The 23,416-nt window shown below is 38.0% G+C and overlaps 1 protein-coding gene across 1 annotated transcript in view; it reads left to right on the top strand.

The window, feature by feature from the left end:
- Positions 1-23,416, top strand: part of LOC126151090 (Down syndrome cell adhesion molecule-like protein Dscam2) — a 264,358-nt gene that overhangs the window by 210,089 nt on the left and 30,853 nt on the right. The window contains exons 13-14 of the mRNA XM_049915919.1: positions 18,468-18,761; positions 22,281-22,457. Of these exons, the coding sequence (XP_049771876.1) occupies positions 18,468-18,761; positions 22,281-22,457 (471 nt within the window). The remainder of the gene's footprint in view (positions 1-18,467; positions 18,762-22,280; positions 22,458-23,416) is intronic.

The raw sequence follows: 23,416 nt of genomic DNA on the forward strand, positions 1-23,416 counted from the left end.
TGGCTGGTCTGCTGGCAAGTCAGCCGCAGCCCACTGGTCAGAAAATAAAATGCTATCCAATAAAACGTGGCGCACAGTGACCTGTACGCCGCAAGCACCACACATTGGAGGGTCCTCTCGCCGGAGCAGGAAGCCATGCGTCACAGGGCTGTGGCCTATTCGAAGCCGAGTGAGGAGAACCTCATCCCGTCGATGGGGCTGAAAGGAAGTACACCACACACACGTTGTGGGCTTGACTATACGGAGCTTATTGTCAGTCACTTCCAGCCACTCACCGTCCCACCGACGCATGACCCGTGAGCTCAACAGCAAGGTGAGTGCGTGCAAGGGGATAGCACACTGAGACACTTGTGGATCAAGACACGCCTCCTTGGCTGCGAGATCTGCCCTTTCATTCCCAGGAATGCCGACATGCCTCGGAACCCAGCAGAATGCTACAACCTTCCCCAGTTGCTGTAGTCGGAGGAGGGCATCCTGGATGGTCTGGACCATTTTGTCTGCCGGATACAGACATTGCAATGAGTGCAGGGCACTGAGTGAATCGGAACAGACAAGAAATTTAGGAGAGGAAGAATGTCTCATCTGCTCCAGTGCCTGCAAGATCGCAGACAATTCTGCATCAGAGACAGCTGAACCACTCGTAAGCGGGCAGTTCAACCATGGAGAATCAGCCCAGCACTTGTTTTTGCTTAACTTGAGCCCAGTCTTCTAATTTGCTATTAAAACGGGTTAGATGTTCTTCAGACTTAGTTACAATGAATTCTACATAACCAGGAGACATGATGTTAATTCTTGGTTATCTGGCCAACATGGGTTTCAACATCTTCCTGAGCTCTTAAATCCTTAACTTTGTTTGTCACTTCCTGTGACTCCTCATGAAAATTTTCCTGAGCTTGTTAGAACTGAAGTATCTCATTGGAGATCTTGGACTGCTTAATTGGAATTTCAGAAACCTTTGTAGACATACTCTCTTCTTTTGTAAACATTTCATTTTGTTCAGCTGAGAAATTTGCTGCAATTGTAGATATAAATTCTACTATTGTAGACAATTGGGTTTTTTGAACAGGCGTTTGCTACAGTTGTAGTTACACACTCTACTTTTGTAGAAAATTCCTTCTGTTGATCTGTTACAAGTTTTAATTAATTCAAAATATCTGCAAGCAGATCCATGTCTACTTGTGTATATGCTGTTGCCTCTTCTCCTTCTGAATGTTCAGTTATGGGTGGAACATAATTGCTTTTCATACTGCATATTAAACATTGCTCCAATTCTAAACCATAACACATCAAAAATTAAGTTTAGAACTGTTAATCCCACCAAGTAATGACACTCAAGTACAGATTCACTCTTAATCTAACACTTGACACATTAAAAATTCCTAAAATGAATTAACATAAGACGTAGAATACCACTACACTAAATATTGTTTGAACTACATTCAACTTTCTACAGCTAAATTTAGACGTCTGCTTGACTGAACTGGCACAGGGGTGTAGTAGGTGAAAACACACACACCCACCCACCCACCCACACACACACACACACACACACACACACACACACACACAATTAGGTCTTGCTAAGTGCTGTCCAAAGAAGTCAACACTTCTTATATAAAAATTGCTATGTTTAATTTGTTCTTTAGAATTTAATTGAAGTTATTTGTTTAATGTTATCTGGAATTTTCTGGCAACATCAAAGATAATGTTCTAAGTATTCAGGTAATGTCTGTGTAATTATCAGTGCACTTATTAAATGGCACTTCCTTCTAGTAATTGCCCTCTGAAACTCAGCGAAATTGTTCTTTTGCTGTGCAACAGAACGTTCGGAAGTTGTCTATGCAGTGACACAACACAAGATTGGAGTTCGGTAGAAATACTAGTCCAAGGAAAACCTTTTCAAATTAAATAATTATTTAATTTTCCATACTCTTCTTATGCAGCAGTAATTAGCATTTGTATTTAACTTATTTTGACTTTTTCCATTCACAAACTTTTAGAATTTCCAAAATACATGAAATGGCTGACTTTTTTAAAAATCAATTCCCCATCAGTGTCATACAGAATTCAATACACATCCATCTAGTCAGATAATTAACAGCAGGATGAATTACTTTATTTCATTTGTAGCTTATTTGCAAAGTCCAGAGAGAAGCACTGCACATCATGACTGAATAGCTTCTCTCTTGTAGTCACAAATCAGAGGTTGTCCATTATGTAACATATTTTGGTTAAAGTTTACATGACTTGAGAATCACTGCGTATTTGCTATACAGTTTACAACCTTCCCACATTGTCTCCAGAATTTCATTTATTGTGGTGTAAACATTCGCACCTCACCAATTGAAGAAATATTTAGATGTGTGTTTCATGTACAGGATGACTAAGAATCAGTTTCCCTCTAGCTGTGTAGAATATTGTACAGAAAGTTATGTAGACTCAACCTGTATGATTTTCTTGCTGTTGTATTATTAGCAACTTATATCTCTATTCACTGAATTATTAACACACTTTATGGAAAATAAACAGACAGCTTCAGTCATCACTGACTGCATTATTATGGAATAAACTTCCAAATTGTTCATAGGAAACAGGTTGAGCATTAATTGTACAAAGATCTATTTATTTTATTTATCCATCTTTGAGCATTGTACCTTCTGTTGATGTTCACATTGATTGCACATAGTAAAAGAAGCCTTCATTATATGTATACACAACTGTACAAAGCTTATCTGCTTGATAAGTTATCTATGTCAACAACATATTAATTTAAGATCTATGTGCAACATATGCAATAACCATGAAACATATTTGCATGGCTCAGTTCACTGGTAGACAACACATACATTAAGAGTAAAGATATGGTTTATAACACAGCACTAGAAAATTAACAGAAAGAAAATGTATTGATAATATTAAGAAATGGGGTTACAGCAGCTCTAATAGAAAACATCACTTGTATCATGTGTTTTAAATTATGCTATAATGTGGAATGACTTTTGCATAACTAGGGACAGGAAAATACTTGACAAATAAGATGAATTTGGTGGTTTTTAAGGAAACAATGTGAATTCAGCAGTTTTTAAGGAAGTAATGTGAATTTGGCAGTTTTTAAGGAAGTAATGTAAAATTGGCATTTTTCAACAAAATTTCTCTGTGTCCTCATAAGAAGTATTGTAAATCTAATGATGTCAATGACATATTTAATGTTGAAATGTTCCGTGTTTGGCTGTTGCACTACTTTTTGCAATCGTCATGGTACTTGTGGCCTTTAGACTATTGACTTTCACGAGCATGTACAAACAACTATTGGGTGAATTTCAATTATTTATTTCTATTGTAATGTATGTGCTGCAGTATGCTGTTTCAAAGCAGTGGTGCAATTAAAACCTATCACTAACACATCACCCTGCCCATTAAGTGCAGTTAATAATGAAGTAATGATATACGGCTTGAAGAAATTTGATCATTGAGACTTGCGACAGTAGCCAAATGAGTAAGCCATAATGTAACGAATAGTTTCATGGATTACTATATCAATGGATGTAGGTTTGTGTCCCACTGCATGCTAATATATATATTTTCTCCAACGTAGTGTTGTCAACACAGTCTGGCTCTTTTGTTAAGAATGTAATGCAAGTATTTGGAAGGAGGCGAGTGCGAAAACTGCCAACTCCATCATCAATCATTGAACTTATGACTCTACCACTTTTTACAGTAAAAGTAAATGAAAAAATCGGAAAGGATAACACAAGTATGTTCTGCAATAAATGATGTTAACATTTCCGTCTCATTAGAGATAGAAGAATGAAATAAATATTTGTATGTTTATTTCCGAATATGTGAATGATTGGTGAGGCAAGTATCTTACAGGACAGCATTAATGTCTGCAATGGAAACAAGCAGTTATGAAATTCATCTTCTTGGTTTTCCAGCAAGCTGGATTAATAACAGGACAGCAACCAGTTTGGTGTAGAAAACAGCCAAAGTTGCAAAATTCAGTTACTTTTGTTTAATTGAAGACCATTCTCACGTATCAGAACCCATTCTCAAATCATCCAAACAAGGAAAAAGGTGTACTTTGTAATAGCACACAAACCATGTTAATATTGTGCATGCTTGTGTTTTTAGCCTTGTACATGATGAAAGACCCCCATGATATTGGAAAGTTAAAATTTATTAAAAACAAAAAATAAAACACAGAACAACCATAAGTATGAAAGCCCAGTAAGGCCTACTCAAAAGAAAATAACAGCATTCTTTTTTTATACATGATTTTGTTTCTCACTCTCTTGTATGTTGAAGTTCTGTTAAGAAGTGGCACTCAGAAGATTATGGGCTATGAGAGATTTGTATTGTACATGTTTTGAAATAAGAAAAAAATTTTATACCAGAATTAAGTATTTTTTATTCAAGGGAAGTGAAACCAAGTAAGGTCAGAGATGAGTGTCGCAGGTGTGACAAATGATAGCAATGCTCCACAGCAGAATAACCATGACGACACAATGTTTGCAACTGAGGAGACAATATCACGCATCTCCCAGAGCGACATACTGATCATGAATGAAACATTGGAGAGCAATTTGAATATGAATTTTCACAACACTTTACAAACACCACTTGGTCACAACTCAAACATTAATTTGGAAAGTACAGCTGATAGCAACCACATTAGTACAACTGATGCACTGCTACGGCAGTTATTATCTAACATAAGCATGAAATTAGATAGTATCAATAGAAATTTCAGTCATATGAAATAAGATATGAACATGGTAAAACAGCAACAAAACGCTGTTACACGAGATCTAAATACAATGAAACAAGAAGAAAAGCAAGTATTTAAGGATTTGCAAGACACGGTCTCACAGAAGTTTGATGACTTAGCCAGAAATTTTCTCACTGAAATTGCAGAAAATTAAATGATATGAAAAACAAGTAAAGCATGAAGTATTTTCTGAAATTAATGATAATATTACAGAGTTAAGACAGAAGGTAGATTATTTTAATGACCATCATGATCTAGTAGAGCAACAGATAAAGAAAATCATAGACACAAACATAAATATTGAAGCCACACAAAACCAGCTGCGTTCGACAGTAAAAAAAGGTAACCACTGTAGTTAATAAACTAAATAAAGACTATGAAAGTGTACCTCAAGCTGGAGAAGAGCTTACTTTAAGAGTAGCGACATTAGAAGTTGACTCAGAATGGCTAAGAAGGAGAGAGAGAAGATCAGTGAAAATCTGAGTGATATCATTAGTCAAGTTGAAACAGGTACCAGTGTCAGTTGTAAAGTGCAAAATGTAAAAATACCCACAACACCTGACCAATTACCAACCGGAGTTACAGTTCATGTAAACGACCTGCTAAAAGCCACATCCACTTTGTTAGAACATATCAGGCTCATTGAACAGGTGCTTCAATGATTTGCAGATTACGGAGTTCCAGCCAATTTAACAAAATTCTAGTTTTGATAGGGAGCAAGTCAAATTTTTAGGACATGTTGTGTCAAACAAGGTATATTACCTGACCCAAAAGAAATTGATACTATACGCAATTGTCCAGCTCGAAGGAATAAAAACCAACTAAAAGCTTTTTTGGGACTAGCATTTTTTTTCCCCTCTCCTCCATAAATTCGTACCACAGCAACTGATGAACAGTGATGCATTGCTCAACTTGTTATGAAAAAAATAGCCCTTGGTTATGGGTTGATAAGTGTCAAGAGAACTTACATTAAGCAGGCATTAATCAATGCAAATGTTCGTAGCCACTCTGATATGTTCAAGGATTTTGGTCTTTGCACAGATGACTCATCTCAGGCGCTAGGGACATGTTTGTTCCAGATGTGAGAAGGAGGAGGTAAGGAAGTACCCAAGGTCATCAATTTTGCTAGTCGCACATTATCAAAAGCCGAAAAATCTTACTCTGTGTGAGAATTGGAAAGTTTAGCTTTAATATGGGCATTTATAAAGTTTGAATATTTTTTGTGGAGCAAGAATACCAAAGTTTACTGTGACCATCAGTCACTTTCATTTCTTTTAACATGTAAACTATTGCACCATAGATTAGTTAGATGGTGTCTATAATTAAAAGAATTCAAGGAAGTCAGAATGTTATTGCAGATGCATTGTCTAGGTTACGACAAGGTTTAGAGGAATTTGGTGAATTAACAGAGCAGGATGCAGAACTCAGAACATTATTAATGCAAGGTACAACACAACTGTCTGGTTACCCTAAGTCTTATAAGCAAATGAAAATTATACAACAGCAAAATCACAGATGGAGGAAAGTCATGCAAAAATCTTAAGCAGGATGAAGGTGGAAAGGTAAGTAAATGGTATCAGGAGTACAAGGGTGTTTTGTTTCATAGGAAACATGAAAAATCTGATCAATGGTGTGTGTGTATTCCCGAAGATTATATCGACAAATTTATAAGGCACACACATGGAGCCTGGGGTCATTATAGAGTAGGCAGATGTACTGAAAAAATTGCAGCATTTTGTTATTTTCCAAATTTGAGAAGGTGAGTCCTACAGGTATTAAGAAAATATGTTGAAAATCAAAACAGTCCAATATGTCCAAATATACTGAGCTACACCCCATACTCACAAAAAAAACCTCTAGATGTAGTACTCCTGGACATAGCTGGTCCATAGCCAAGAAGTAAAGGAGGAGTAAGATACACAGTAGCACTATATGACATTTTCTCAAAACATATCAAAATGTATGCCATTAAAAAGGCAACAGCCACAAATATCTGAGAAAGAATCGAGGGAAACTATTTTAGAAGAGTAGGTAAACCAAAGGTACTACTAACAGATACTGCTTTATATTTCACTGGGCAAAAGTGGAAACAATTTATGACCTCACAGGACATAAAGCACGTATTAGTAAACTTTTTTTACCCAGAAGCAAGCCCAGTAGAATGAGTCTTTAAAGAATTTAACCAGTTTAATAGGATATACACCCCTCACAAACACACCCGATGGGTAGCATATGTAATTCCTTTTGTTCAAATTGTCAATATCCTTCCACATTCTTCAACAGGTTTCACACCTAACTAATTGATGTTCCAGACAAAACAAACGAATGAGTGGGAGTCACCTACACCAAAGGTACCTCTACAGAAATGACACTACAAGACAAAATCAAACAAGCTATGCTTACACTAGAAAACAGGGCCAAGTATAGAAAGAAAATTTATAATAAGAAACTGAAATGTGTTACACAATTTTTTGAAGGGCAATGAGTCCTCTTAACGGACACACCCTAAATAAAAAATAACTGGCAAAATGAATAAGAAGTGGCAATTACTCTATTCAGGACCATATGTAATTTCAAAAAATACCATACCCTGGCACGTACAGATTAGTCAATGAGTAAACAGGGAGATACAAGGGTCTCCACCCTCACAAAGATATAAAAGCTTTTATAGAATGATGAACCTAGGTAGCAATTTTTCTTTCAACCAAGAGTGTAATTTTTCTCCTGGAGTGTATTTTAAGATAAAGTAATGTGTATAGCCATAGGTAATTCTTTTGATTTGTACACATAGGCATAAAATTAACAGCAATGAGAGGAGGCATTGACCTGTTGACAAGATTACATTTTAAAATTTGAACATTCAAATATACAATAATTTTGAATATTAGCACTCATTAATTACAGTTTCTGGAAAGAGTAAAATGTTCATTGTTAAGTAGAGAATGAGGGCTTTCAGTTAACATATGTCACTCTTAAAACAGTTAGTTCTTAGCAAGGTCAATTTTTGAAGAGCACACAATTTTAGTGGAGCATAAATTTAGAATATTTCATCAAAGAAAATTTTTCTTCAAAAACTAATTCTGTTGTTGTCATCAGTGGTTAGAAAAAGTGCCTCTTGGCTTGTCTCAGGTTCTTCGGCTGACATTTGTCTAATGATTTTTCTGACATTTCACCAGCACAAGTTGTTGGCATTGTCCAAGTGTCACCCTCCATTGCTGGTGGTGGACTGAAGCTAGCTCATGACAGCAGCCTGTATGTACCTGATGCACCAATGTCTGAGGGCTTCTCCATGGTCATTTCCGGTGTGGTTCTCTTGCTACCTGCAGCAGTTGTTCACTGCAGCATGGGAAGCCAGGATCTGTTTACCTTAAAGCTTTTTTCTTTCTTTTTGAAGCCATTTTTGTGTTTGTGTATTTCTATAGCTTCTGTGAACAAGTGGGTGTGATATTTCTTCAATACAGCCAGAACTTCCATGTCGTCAAATTTTACTACATGGTCAGTCTTGCAGTGTGCTTGCTCTGCTGCAGCTGATTTCTCCAACTACCCATGCAAGAAAAGACCGCAGAGAAGCCCTTGGACATTGGCACACCAGGATCATGTAGTCTGCAGCCGTAAGCTTGGCTCCAGTCCACCACCAGCAATGGAGGGTGAAACTGTGACAATGCCAGCCACTCGAGCTGACAAAATGTCAGAAAAAGAACTCGAGATAGAAGCCAATAGGCAGTTTTCAACAAGTGGTCATGAAAGCTTTAACAATTTTGTAGTGGTTAGAAAACTACACATTGAATAATAAAGTTTAGTGAAATACCACACAAATAAGAATTTAATGATTTCGTATGCTCATAGTATGTGCATTACATGTATAATAGTTAACAGAAAAGAAAGAAATGTTATTTGAGGAGTGTAATGGTAGCAGGTGGAGATACTGGACCTCACTGCATTTGAAGACATGCCCCTTGTGCAAACAGCTGTTCTTTTTCATATAAACCAACACACGTTTCAGCACCTTTGTGCCAAACTTCCTTATTTTCTAGAATGTTAAGTTCTTTACATTATTGTATAGCTTGTCATAGTTATTTCCATGGTATCCACCCTCATCTGCATGATCATCTATTTGTATAAATAAACACAGAAATGTAATATACTCACAAGTTACAACTTTAATTTCAAGGAACACAATGTTTATCTTGTACCCTCATCCTCAGTACAGGTTGCCAAGTGTCTGAGTGACATGCTCTTCCTTTGCAACCTTCGCCAACCCATGCATCTCTCATTCCTGAGGAATGAAGTAATAGTTTTGAAAGCTAGCTTGGTGCCATCAGTTTTACTTTTTATAAGTGTCTGTTGACAGCACTAAATATTCCTTCATAACCACTGTTCCATGTTACATGGAACAGGAGGTTAAGAACCACATACAAAAGTCATGCAGTGCTCATAAACTATTTCACTGCCGCAGATATGTTTGCCTCATGCAGTACCCTTTGATGTGTCATTATCATGTAAGCCTGTGTACGGACTCTCTGCTGGCGATGGCTTTCTGCCAGCTGAATTACATGCACAGGCCTCCTGGCACCAAGCTGAATATCTCAATTGATCTTGCAAGCTGCACGCTGAACAATCCTTGCATCCAGTCTCTCCAGTTTATCTCTGCTCTTGGTGCATGTTTGAATAGTAATTCATTCACAAACAGAGTACAAGGGAAATGAAGTGCTCACTGGAAGACACTTTTGATGCACCCAGACATGTTTTGAATAAATAAATACAATTAATTGTCCTCAGGGAAACTACAAGGCAATAAATCAATGTTTTCAAGTACAGAATCTTTCCCTTACATCAAAATAATATTATCACATCTTAATGGAGATGAATCTGTGTAATTTTTTATGAACAGATGTTTTGTATGCAGTCTGTTTGCTTTACACATGGAACATATATTGTTGCAGATGAAAAATCAAATCTGTCTCATGCCAGCATCCTAATTCATCTGGAGAGATGCTTCAGACTTTGATTCTTTAAGCATTTGAATATTTTTACGATATGTGATATGTATTTTAAATCTTTTTTTAAACTCCTAGGCAACTTTCATGAACAAAAATTATGATACACAGTGTGATTGTCTACATTATGTGGGATAATTTTAGTGTATTGTAAGTAGGTGAATATATATAATTTCTGTTTTATTGGTCTTATGTGTGCTATATAGTTACATAATGTAATCTGTGTATAACAACACAAGTGAGCACATACTGTGACTTATTACATGACAATAGTTTCAAGAATGGCTGTAACTGCTCTCAGCAAACATTCTGTTTTTATATTTAATGCCTGTTCATTATATTGTCACTTTCAGAACTGTTGTGACTGTTGTGAAATAATCAGATAATAATTGCATGTTAGGAACTGCAACACTTAAAAATGGCCCGTAAGGCCAAAGTTGCCTAATTGTACAAGTTTCAGCAAAGTAAATTCATGTAAGATGTAGCCAAGGTGGAAACTTTACAATGTTTTTCAACAAATCTGAGAAGAAGAAGAAGAAGAAGAATATTGCTATACAAAAGACATGTAGCATCATCTGAAATACCATATTTCTTTCTTGACGGCATAATTCTTCATTTGAAGAGTTGCTCCATACCCTTTTAACAAAACTCAGTATCCATTTTCAGTCTTTGTTTACATCCTTAGGTAACTTTCATAGCAAAAAAAATCAAGATACTAGAATATAATTGCTCTTGACATTTTGGAATAAAAAATCACATTGTAAAGTGATGAATATGTATAGCTTTTGTTTAACTTTCAAAATTAACCTTGTGTGTTTATATCATGTACAGAATAGGTATTGTAACACCTGAAACACATAGCCAACCTTGTGTGTTTACATCATGTACAGAATAGGTATTGTAACACCTGAAACACATAGCCAATCTTCTGCCAGTGAACTACTTCATATGAACTGTGTGAATAGTTTTTACACTCATTGTAACTACACTACTGGCCATTAAAACTGCTACAACTAGAAGAAATGCAGATGATAAACAGGTATTCATTGGACAAATTATACTAGAACTGACATGTGGCTACATTTTCACAAAATTTGAATGTATAGATCTTGAGAAATCAGTACCAAGAACAACCACCTCTGGCCATAATAATGGACTTGATACGCCTGGGCATTGAGTCAAACAGAGCTTGGATGGTGTGTACATGTACAGCTGCCCATGCAGCTTCAACACGATACCACAGTTCATCAAGAGTAGTGACTGGCGTATTGTGACGAGCCAGTTGCTCGGCCACCATTGACCAGACGTTTTCAGTTGGTGAGAAATCTGGAGAATGTGCTGGCTAGGGCAGCAATCAACCATTTTCTGTGTCCAGAAGGGCCCGTACAGGACCTGCAACATGCGGTTGTGCATTATCCTGCTGAAATGTAGGGTTTCGCAGGGATCGAATGAAAGGTAGAGCCGCGGGTTGTAACACATCTGAAATGTAACATCCACTGTTCAAAGTGCTGTCAATGCAAATCAGAGGTGAGCGAGACATGTAACCAATGGCACCCCATACCATCACACCGGGTGATACGCCAGTATGGCGATGACGAGTACACGCTTCCAATGTGCGTTTACCGCGATGTCGCCAAACACAGGTGCAACCATCATGATGCTGTAAACAGAACCTGGATCCATCCGAAAAAGTGAAGTTTTGCCATTCGTGCCCCGAGGCTCATCGTTGAGTACACCATCACAGGTGCTCCAGTCTATGATGCAGCGTCAAGGGTAACCGCAACCATGGTCACAAAGCTGATAGTCCCGCCGCTGCAGACGTTGTTGAACTGTTCATGCAGGTGGTTGTTGTCTTGCAAACATCCCCATCTGTTGACTCAGGGATCGAGACATGGCTGCACGATTTGTTACAGCCACGAGGATAAGATGCCTGTCATCTTGACTGCTAGTGATACGAGGCTGTTGGGATCCAGCACGGCATTCCGTATTACCCTCCTGAACCCACCGATTCCATATTCTGCTAACAGTCATTGGATCTCGACCAATGCGAGCAGCAACGTCGCAATAAACCACAATCGATATAGGCTACAATCCGACCTTTATCAAAGTCGGAAACATGATGGTACTCATTTCTCCTCCTTACATGAGGCATCACGACAACATTTCACCAGGGAACGCCGGCCAACTGCTGTTTGTGTATGAGAAATTGGTTGGAAACGTTCCTCATGTCAGCACCATTGTAGGTGTCGCCAGCAGCGCCAACCTTGTGTGAATGCTCTGAAAAGCTAATCATTTGCATATCACAGCATGTTCTTCCTGTCGGTTAAATTTCACGTCTGTAGCACGTCATCTTCATGGTGTAGCAATTTTAATGGTCAGTAGTGTACTTTCCATCCTTCATTTTGATCTTGGCAGGGATCAACATTAGCGAAGTTAGAAAGATCTATATTATATTGTCTTTTATTAATTATTTGTGGCTGTTTTTTAATTCAGTATTAATTAATTCCAACCATACATTCTGTGATAAGTCTCGGAACGTGGTACTTTTGAGTACCCACTCACAATAACACCCAGAAAAAGGTTCAATAAATCATAGATAATTCCTATCTTTGGAGCACATTCCTCAGCCAGCTTTTCTAGATTCTGTTGCATATTTTCCTAGAATTTCCCTAACAAGAGATAGCTCAACACTGTGAGAGCTATTTTTCACACTGTGTCCAACCTGTGGGGAGCATGAGTGTTTAAAATGCATGAATCCGGATTTGAGGGGGGGGGGGGGGGGCAGCTCCCTAAAACATTTCCCAGTCTGACACTTAGCTTAGCAACATGTCACAACAGTCAACTGCACCTACAATTGCTTTGTAATTTTCATTAGACTGTGGTTTCTTGAGATTTTTGCCAGTGTTTCTGTCAGTCTTCCCCGTTTCAACTATTTCTGTTGTGTTGCATATGGGCAACATCTTCACATTTATTTTGTCATGCCACTTGAGAGCAAGGATCTTGTTAGATGAATTAAACTCAGTTTCTTCTTGTTTGTGTCCTCTGTGTTTTGGCATGTTGTCCCTATTCTTACAAACAGTGCTCCATGCATTTGTTCTGTGGTTGTGAAGCCAGAGGAACAGTTCTGGTCTGGAATACAAATTGTTAACATATAGTGTATGTCCTTTTTCCAAAAATGGTCTCATAAATGTTACTACTACACTGCAACTTTTACGTAAACTGTGAAATCTAATTTCTGTTATTGTGCCTTTATATAAATGAAAGCCAAAATGAACCCAGTCTGATAGTCACACAGCATGGATATTTTCATTCCAAATGTATTTTGTTTGGATGTGTTGTTTAGAAGATAACCAGTCTTTGCACAACAGGAGACTTTCGTCGGTGCAAACTTCTGATATGGATTAAATGTATTGTAAAATGTCATAACTAAAGTGAAAAATAAATAAAATGGTCTCAGGACAGAATGTTACTTAAAATTGTTGAGTTTAAAAGTGTATCTCAGGGCCAGTAATCACTTACTTTCACCTTGTTAATTTGAACCATTAGAAAACAAATAGCAGCAGAATAATGAACTTCTTCAAGAGCATTATCTTCCCACATGGATAGTCAAGAATGCACACCTTCTGGAGTATTCACCCTGGTGTATACATAAGATCAGTTTGTTCTATCTTCTATAAACTGCAACAGGTATTAACCAGAGGATGTTTGTGTCCTGAAGCCAAATCACAAACACTTGTTTCAATGGCTGGAAAACAGTTTTTTCCAATCAAAAGTGTTATTAAGACTCACACTTTTCTAAAGCATTTTGCTATCACTTTCTAATTCTTTAGATTCTGAATAATTGATGATAGCATCTCTTGTAGAAACACCATACTGGTGTGGTGTACCAGCTGATGTACAGAGCGGAGGACTATTGCTTCAAGCTGCCATTGAAGACTAATCACTGCTACCTTCATAAAACGTTCCACACTCACCATCACTAGTTTCAGATATCTCAAAGACCTTTGTATCCATGCAACTGTGGTGACATGACATAGAAAAGAACATAATGTTAAATCTGATGATAACATGCATGGTGAAATCAAAATCTGCAATGAGTGACCACAATGGCAAATTTATATGTACCCTCAAAGAATGCTGTATGTTAACATTGCTAAGGCACACAGGTACCTGACTTGGTATGCTTAAAGTCATCGGCAGCAGTCAGATATCAGATGACTTCATAGCTGCACAACAACCTGAAGAGAGTACAGAGGGTACAACAAAATGAAATGTAGGAAGAGGGAGAGGGGGAAACGGACGGGGGGAAAGGGGTGAGAGGCAAACTTGAAGAAAAGGGGAGGGGTTGAAAAGGGGAAAGAAGGAGAGGAAGAGAAGAATGCCTGAATTGTGTTGGGAGAAGGTAGTGCAGGATTTGGATGGAGGAGTAGTGGTGTGGACAGAAGGGAGCACGGAAAAGGCAAAGTGAGACAGTGGCAACAGGTTAGCAGAGGTTTAGAGCAGGGGGATTGCGAGAGCACAGGATGTGTTGGAGAGACATTTCCCATCCACATAGTTCAGATAAATTTGTTCCGGGCCTCTTGGATGAGTCTTTAGTACCAGACAATTTCCTATCCAGCTCACCCATAAACAAGTCTCCCATGCCAGCAGCTCCTCTGACACCAGTAAACCTGTTAACTAGCCACTGACCAGCTCTCCTCTGATCACCCAGTATAACCCTGGCCATTTAAAAGCTCTACTGGAGCCTCCACCAGGTCTTCGACTACCTCTCAACATGCTCTGACATGAGGTGTATCCTACCTATGTCCCCAACACTGGGTTCTTCTGTGCACCCAACGTACAGAATATCCTTGTCCATCCCTATTCCAATCCTATTCACAACCCTGCACCCCATGGTTTGTTCTCTTGTGGTCATTCCAGTTGCTAGACCTGCCCCATAGAGCCACCCACCATCTCCTACTGCAGTCGAGCCACAGGCCTTTCCCATCCAATAAAAAGCAGGGCCACATGCAAAAGCAGCCATGTTGTATATCAGCTGTGTTTCAATTACTGTATAGCATTCTGTGTGGGTATAACTAGTAACCAGCTGTCATCTCATATGAATGGCCACTGCCAAACTGTGGCAAACCACAAATTACTTTAACAGCTACCTTACTACACAGGCAATTTAGATACTTACTTCCAGCACAAGTTTCTCTGAACTATGCAAATGGGAATTGTCTCTCCAACACATCCTGCACTCTCGCAATCCCCTGATCTAAACCTCTTCTAACCTGTTCCCACTGCCTCACCTTGCCTTTTCCCTACACCCCTGTTCACACCAACCCTATTCCATCCAGATCATTCACTGCCTTCTGCAAACACTTGTCCTCCCTCCAACTCCACCACCCCCCACCTACCCAATGTGGGAATTCTCCTTTTCTTTTCCCCCTGTTCCACCCCTCTTTTTTCGCTCCCCACTTCCCCTCCTTGTGACAATTCCTATTCCTCTGCATCTCCATCAGCTCAGAAAACTGCTTTCAGAATTTGAGTATCAAATTAGTCTTGCCATGGCCACAGGAATGTGCATTTGGGTGTCTGTGTGAATGCACGCAAGGGTGAGGGTGAATTCAGGGTGAGGGTGGCAGGGGGGCACATGGAGAAAGGGAGTGAATCTTGGCATAATCACAATTTTCTACTTAAAAGCAGCTTATAATTGTGAGTTTAAAAATTTCAGCCTTAATTTCATTGCTTCTTGTTTCATGTTTGTCAGAATTATGGTAAAAGTACAATAAAACATAACTTTGTTTATCTTTCGTGACAGCGCAGTAGGTAAATGAGCCGTTGTGTAGGTTTGAACCACACTGCAAAAAACATTAAAATTTTGCATTCAGATATTTTCAGTGATCTCTGTGTATTATTTTCCCACTTAGTACTGCCACCAGCTTTATTTGAAGCTAAAATTTCAATTTTTCATCATCATCAGGCTTCTTACAGTCTCTGCGCCTTGACATTTCACCCAGGTCCTCTTGTTAACAAATACTATTTCATGTCTTGTTTAACATTTTTATCAGGAACCAATATATTTCAGTCTTCATAGAGCACTTTATTTCTGTCTGAAAGGCACTGTGAGTAATCTGTAATATACTAATATTATAAATGTGAAAGTAATTTTGTCTATCTGTCACATTTTCACAGCTGAACCACCAAACAGAATTTGATAAAATTTGTTATGGAGATAACTTGAATCCTGGACGGGAATATAGGCTACTTAAAAAAATTGAATCAGGAGACAGAAGTGATAATAGGGAATCAAAGCAGCAACAAAAAGTTTGTTTGTAATGCTATGTCAAATTGGAAAGTACTGGAGTGGAGATCTCAAAAAGATCTACGTAAAAGTTGATGAAAGCATATGCTTATCTTTTGATTGTGCCTCCTGCAGGGAATCCAAAAGACAAAAGTGTTGATCATGAATGAACCATAAAAGATAAGCGTAAGTTTTTGAAAACATTTTTTCTGGATATTTTTGAGATTGTGTTTTAGTATGACATCAAATTATGTACCACATATTCATTAAACAGTCTGTTGCTGCTGTCAAACTCTTTACTTTATGTAGCAGATTGTCTTTAAATGACTGAACAAACTTTCAGCAAACATGCAAAATTGATGCATTTGTGGTCAGAGCTGTGATGTCATATATGTAGAAAGATATTCAACGGATAACACCTGACTGTGTGTGATCAGCAGCAGAGGGGACAGTGCACATCATGACCTGTGCTTCTCTGATACTTATTCATCATAACAGTACTACTGATATCTGAACAAAGCTGCAGGTAAAAGCTAGTTGAATATATAAATAATTAGACACTATTACTAATCAATGGGGAACATCTGTAAATGCTTGCAGGTGGCATTTCCTGTAAGAAGCAGTACTGTGGAGAGATCTCTCTCAACTTTCTGCTGCTAAAAGACATATCTTTGTAGTAGGTTGACCAGGAGGTCGTTTCAATGATGATTGGTGTTTTAGGGCGCACAACAGCGAGGTTATCAGCGCCCGAATATCGTTTCAATGGACTGGCACCAATGCATATCCATCAACCTATTGCATCACCAATGAATGCTGAGGAGGTATTGGATAGCTTGTGTAGGAAACACAAGAGGGAACTTGCAATGATTGTGATAAAATTATTAGTGTAATAAAGTTATGTTTTTAATATGTGTCATGTGATAATTATTATAATAAAATTAATATATTAGTGTGTGTGTGTGTGTGTGTGTGTGTTTATTTTAAATTTGGTCTCACAGAGCCTATAAGGACACATTCACCATTCTGATCCTTGTATGTTGCCCCCCCTCCCCCCGGAAAAAAATTCTTTATCTGCCCCTGACTTTGTGTACAAATGGTAGAAAAAATTTTGTGCTTGAAAGCTATTGGAAATACTAGTTTCTGTTTTGTGTTTCTTAGCTCCATGTATCGATCCACTCTAGGTGAATGGTTGCGTTACTTTTTGTGTAATTGTAAGTTTATTAAATTTACAGTATTTATAAAGCACAGAGATCACAGGAGCATACATACAACTGATGAATATACTGAATTCCGCATCCCCAGGAAGTATTTGGCATTAACACAGTTCAGGTTTTTTGTTTTGAAATCTTGTTTCAAAGAAAGTTAACAGGAGAGAATCATGCTGGTGCAGCTGAATTTCAGGTAAAACAATGTGTGGTGTCACAGCCAGACACCACACTTGCTAGATGGTCGCCTTTAAATCGGCCGCGATCCGCTAGTATACGATGGACCCGTGTGTCGCCACTGTCAGTGATTGCAGACCGAGCGCCGCCTCACGGCAGGTCTAGAGAGACGTCCTGCCACTCAGCCCAGTTGTACAGCCAACTTTGCTAGCAAAGCTACACTGACAAATACGCTCTCATTTGCCGAGATGATAGTTAGCATAGCCTTCAGCTACGTCATTTGCTACGACCTAGCAAGGCGCCATTACCAGTTTATATTGAGATTGTAATTATGTATCATCAAGAGCGATGTTCTCCAATTATGGATTAAAGTTAAGTATTCCAGAAGCTATGTACTATTTTTGGCTACTATAATTCCTTGTCATTTTCCAGACCTCACGCCAGCCTGCGTGAGCTTAAACGCGTGCCTTTCGGCTTCCTCCAAACTCCGTGAATTGGCTCCTGCCAATTCACAACACAATGCTTGTTCCCCAGGCAGGTTTTGGAAAATTTTGTGGTTGATTCCGTTATACAGTATTCTTCTCAAAAGTTTATGTGCTGTTATAGGTAAACCAATGGCTCAGTAGCTTTGTGGTTTGTTATTTGGTTTACCAGGTTTTAAGATAGCTATGGTTTTTGCTCATTTCAAACCATGGGATATGTTATTAGTTTCCAGAATATTAGTGCGTGCCCACACACACACACACACACACACACACACACACACACACACACACACACACACACACACACCTAGCAAGCAGATCTCAGGAGGAACAGTAAGACTCAGGCAGCCAGTGTAACAACATTTTAGTTACCGACTTGTTGGTTTATTTATAAAAAAAATCTGTGAGTCTATATGACAGTGTGTTTTGAGAGACAAAATTAATGACAAATTACTTATAATGTTTTAAGTTTTGATATGCATACCCCTTGTAACTTAACGGTATATTAGTTTTTGTTGAAGTAAAGTAACCTCTTTTTTTTTTATGCAGCTCCTGTTTCACCTAGAAATACTGACTTAATACGAGTAAATTCTACTTCCATTTTGCTGAACTTAACATCATGGAATGATGGTGGATGTCCAATAACATCTGTTGTGGTGGAGTACAAGCTGAAGAAAGGGTTTGCATGGACTCTTGTATCAAATAACATTAAAATAGAACAAACTGAATTCATGGTATTGGATCTAGAACCAGAAACCTGGTATGCTTTGCGCGTCACTGCTCACAACAGTGCTGGCTCTACTATTGCAAACTATAATTTTGTCACTCTGACACACACAGGAGGTAAGTCACAAAAATTTAAGTCACATAAATTTCAATATCATTAGAGATTTTTTATTCATGCAAATTTCCTTTCATTTTCTGTAAATTTTGTGTTTCTTGTTCTATGAGTACACACTGATGCATTTTTTTATTGTTCTAACTTTCTGTGTAGAATTTTATTTTATTGTTATTATTTGCCTGCTAATCTGACTGTACACACACAAACACAAACACACACACACACACACACACACACACACACACACACACACACACACAGAGAGAGAGAGAGAGAGAGAGAGAGAGAGAGAGAGAGAGAATTAACTTTTAATTCTGAGTCAGAATAACTATGTAAGTTGAATATGGTACGGCTACCATAGCAGCAACAAGTTGAGTATTTGCTTGGTCTTACCACCTTATCTGTAATCCATTGCCATATCACTCAGAAATCTCAGGAGCAGGGGATTTATTTTGCACTTTATTACTCTATATTATAGTGTATTTACTAAAACAAGTTTTCTGAAGCCAGAGGAAAAGCAGTAATGCAATTACGATCCTGTTGAACTTAGTAAGTACTGCACATCAGCAAGGAGAAAGTGAATGTATCCATAAGAGATCACACTGCTTTTGCTGTGGCAGCCCTGTTACATACCCAGGAAAGGTCAAACTCACAATGTCAGCTCTTCCCATGTTTAACCATCCTGAATTGTCAGTTACTGTGATCCAGATAGATGATTCTTTTCAAAATGAGTGTCATTAGTGAAAATCACACAAACTTAACTGTAATTGTAGATTACCTAGATCCAATAACTACAACACAGTGGAATTAACATTATGGCTGAAAATATCTCTAAAACAAAAATAATCATTTTTTGAAAACATAATATATTAGATAGATAAAAAATCTACTCACCAAGTGGCGTCAGGAGAACACACATATAAAAGGAATTATGTATGCAAACTTTCAGAGCCAATGGCCCCTTCTTCTGGCAGAAGGGTTGAACGTGAGGGAAGAGGGGTGAAGGAAAAGGACCGATGAGGTTTAGGAAAAGGTGTAGAGTTCATAAAAGTCACCCAGAACCGCAGGTCAGGGGAGACTTACTGTCCTGTAGGGATGGGCATGCAGCTGACACATAGCTAGGCAGCTGGGCCAAGTCCACATGACTGTACTGCCCTGGTCAGGTACCAGTGGTCAGGGTGGCCAAGTCACCATACGTGTGCAGCATATGTGCAATAGGAATGCCTGGCGAGTAGCCTGTACTGCTACCACTTGTCCGCAAGTGAGCTTTGTGGTCACCTGTTCCCCAGGGATCAGCATTGGAACAACCTGCACTAAAGCAATAACCACAGCATGTCCGGTATAATCAAAGCAACAGTCAATCATTATCTTGGCAGTATTTTATGAACAAAACACTTTTTCTGACCTCAGTTGATCTTAGAATATGCAACAGTTGATTACTGCTAAGGGGGAGTTTCATTGTTTTTCTTTGTTTCTGGCCAATATTTTCCTCAAAGGCAGCAATACTTTTATATTACTGAAGTATCTCTGTTAGTAACAAACCTCTTCTCTCAAATGTCTGTGTAGGTGCATAATATGAACCCTTTAAGAAAACTTAAGTGATTTAGTTGATATATTAGGATTGACAGAGCCTGATACCCCTGTCCAGTGCACATGGAAGCCTACAAAATGACCATCACTCACTTTTTCTTGGCAATGATATAATGAAATCAGAAGGTAGCTGAACTTCAGGGACTTACACAGACCTTATGACAGCTTAAGTGGTACACCAGTGTGTTTGTAGTATCCAAATGGTGGCCTAAAGTTGGTTGGTTGTAGCTGACAGAACTTCCAGCTCATACATTTCCTTTCCATTGCACAGTGATTATAAACTTAAATTGTCATAATCCACAGTAAAGAATCTGTTAGCATGCACAGAAAAATCCAGAGTGGGTGGGCATCAGAAGTCGCACAGTTAAATAAAACAGTTGAATAAAGTAAACTGTGGCTATATTCTCAGTACTTGGGGTGCAGTTTGGCTCCTTGAGGCAGAAGTAATGAGTGATTGCCAGTCTAAGTGACCATGAAATGAAGGCCGAGGAAGAGGAAGAGAGGGTGGATCAGTTCAAGTTCTGCTGGTGGCTGGTTGTGGAGTGCAAAGCCGGAGGTGTAGGGTAGGGAACTGTTCACTCTGTTGGAAGGCTAGATTACCAGAGAGAGAGAGAGAGAGAGAGAGAGAGAGAGAGAGAGAGAGAGAGAGAGAGGCAGCTTTGTTCTGCTCCTCAACCTGTGATGAGCAGCAACCAAGTGACCCCTTTCTCATGCCTTCAGTTGGTTAACACGGTGGTGTGGGTAGCTAGTTCATACAGCTAGCAACGCTTACCAGAATGAACTGTTTCTGTCCATAAAGATGGACTGGCTTGGTACATAGGTCTCTGTGTAGATACACTGGGAGAGTGCTTGAAAGAATTGAGGGGAAAAAAAATTGCATAAAAATCCTAGATATTCCCAGACTGTCTGGCCATCAACAGAAACTAATCTAGAATGAGTCAAAAAACAAAGTTTAATGAAAAGCATCAATAATTATCATATTGTGGGTAAAGGTAAATTAAAATTTACACTGTAAAATTTAAAAGAAGAAAGGGAAATGGTTTTATTTTATACTACACAGATGAGATGTAACAGGTACAAACAAAGTGCAACATTTAGAACAAAAATGACTGTTGTATTAGCAGCAGAAATGCTGTCCATAAAACAACGTGCCACAGGTGAAAAAAACTGATGGACAGAACTATAGGGAAGCCCATGCAAAGTATAAATTTTGCTTCTTCTGTTGTGCATAAAAGTACAGTGTTGAGAAAAGAAGACAATATTAGGTGTCTGTGTACAGTTCTGTGGTGGCCATTACTTTTCCAGCTCATCACTATATTGTATCTCACATTTCTGCTTTACACTTAACATTAGTAATTCATGAACATCCTTCAGAAGCCTGTTCAAGACACTATGTATATCAACTATTGCTTCTCAGTATGTTTATTATTTTAATGAAGTTTGTTGTAAATAAAATATCCGTTTCCCAGCAAACAACTCAGTTTTGAAATCAACAATAGGAGGAGAAGGTACTTAACTATAGTTCAAAGAAGGATCCACTTTTCAGGGACACACATTTTTAGTATCTTGCCAGCAATTATAGAAAGTATAGCTACAAATAAAGTTCAGTTTAAGAGGAGTCTGAAAGGCGTCCTTGTGGCCAACTCCTCCTATTCCATTGAATAATTTCTAAAACAGATACAGCTGATATATGTATAAGTGTATCATTATTATTCCTGTACTTTTTTTTATTAATATTACATGATGTAAGTATGTATGACATGTACCAAATACATGAGGATCTCCACAATATGGATCCATGGAATGAGGAGTTCCTCTAATCTTATCTAATACAAATAATGACCTTACAGTGTTATAAAATTCAACTCTTTGTTAACCATATTAGGCTTTAGAATTATAATATAATGACTCTATATCTATTTTATTTTCAGCTACAATTGCTCCTGACTTAATAGTGTATTCAAATTATGGAAGTCAACGGTTTTTTGGTGATACGACCCTAATAGCATTTATTGTTGGTGGAACTACACTACTCATTGTGGCTATTCTGGGACTCTTGATTTATCTGAAGAAATGCCAGGAGATCTTCTCTTCACACAAATGTGACGGTAATTTCAACATATATAATTATCAATTTCAGCAAATTTAAGGTCAACTAGACTCAGATTACAGTCTGGAACAAATTTTCATTTATAATTACATTCATTACAGTTTAAGTGGACAGTTCAAAGACCATGAGAGTGCTTTTCATTCCAAGTTAAAACTCAGTTAATTATGCAAAGTATAACTAGTTAAAACAAGAACATTCTAGCTGATCTCTCTGTTTCTGGAAGTCACCTTTGTTTATTATAATTATTTGTGATGTGATGTTTCAGAATTCTCATATTATTAGCCAGTTGTACCTCTTTTTCTGCCTTATCACTAACTGACTGACAAGACTTAGGTTTCACTTGCTGCATTACACTTTTTGTGTCATATCACTAGGACACAATTTGCATATATCTTGACACTAAAGAATCTTCACAATTATTGTCACCATTTTGCACTTTCCTTATCTTTGTAATCCTTCAGTGTACTTCCTGATATCCTCAAAAACACAATGTTTATTTTACATTTCTCCCCGTCCTCTTATTCACACTCCTTCCCCTCCATCCTTTCTTTATTAGTTCTTTCTTCAGTTTATGATATATTTCAGCAGTCACATAATTCTATGCCAACATAGTTATTCCAGTTCACTACATTTTAAATATTTTGGAATGTGTAATTTCTTGACTGTGGTATACATAAATTGTTTCAAAACTGCTTTTACATTTTAATTTTCCTCATTATTTATTAATGTAACATGAAATAAATACTTTGGGTTAAAGTAGATCACTAACCAAAAAGCAGAAGCATTGAGTTGTTGATAGGCACACAGGAAAGGAAAGGAAAGAAAACTTGCTAGCTTTTGGGATAATCCTTTCTGAGCTAGAGTAAAATGCACACAGAAAACACACACACACATTTTTTATTTATATTCAGATATGAAATGCAAACATAAGCACATTACAGCCACAAGACATGACAG

The sequence above is a fragment of the Schistocerca cancellata genome, chromosome 2 (genome assembly GCF_023864275.1).
Source record: "Schistocerca cancellata isolate TAMUIC-IGC-003103 chromosome 2, iqSchCanc2.1, whole genome shotgun sequence".
In the NCBI taxonomy this organism is placed as follows: Eukaryota; Metazoa; Arthropoda; class Insecta; order Orthoptera; family Acrididae; genus Schistocerca; species Schistocerca cancellata.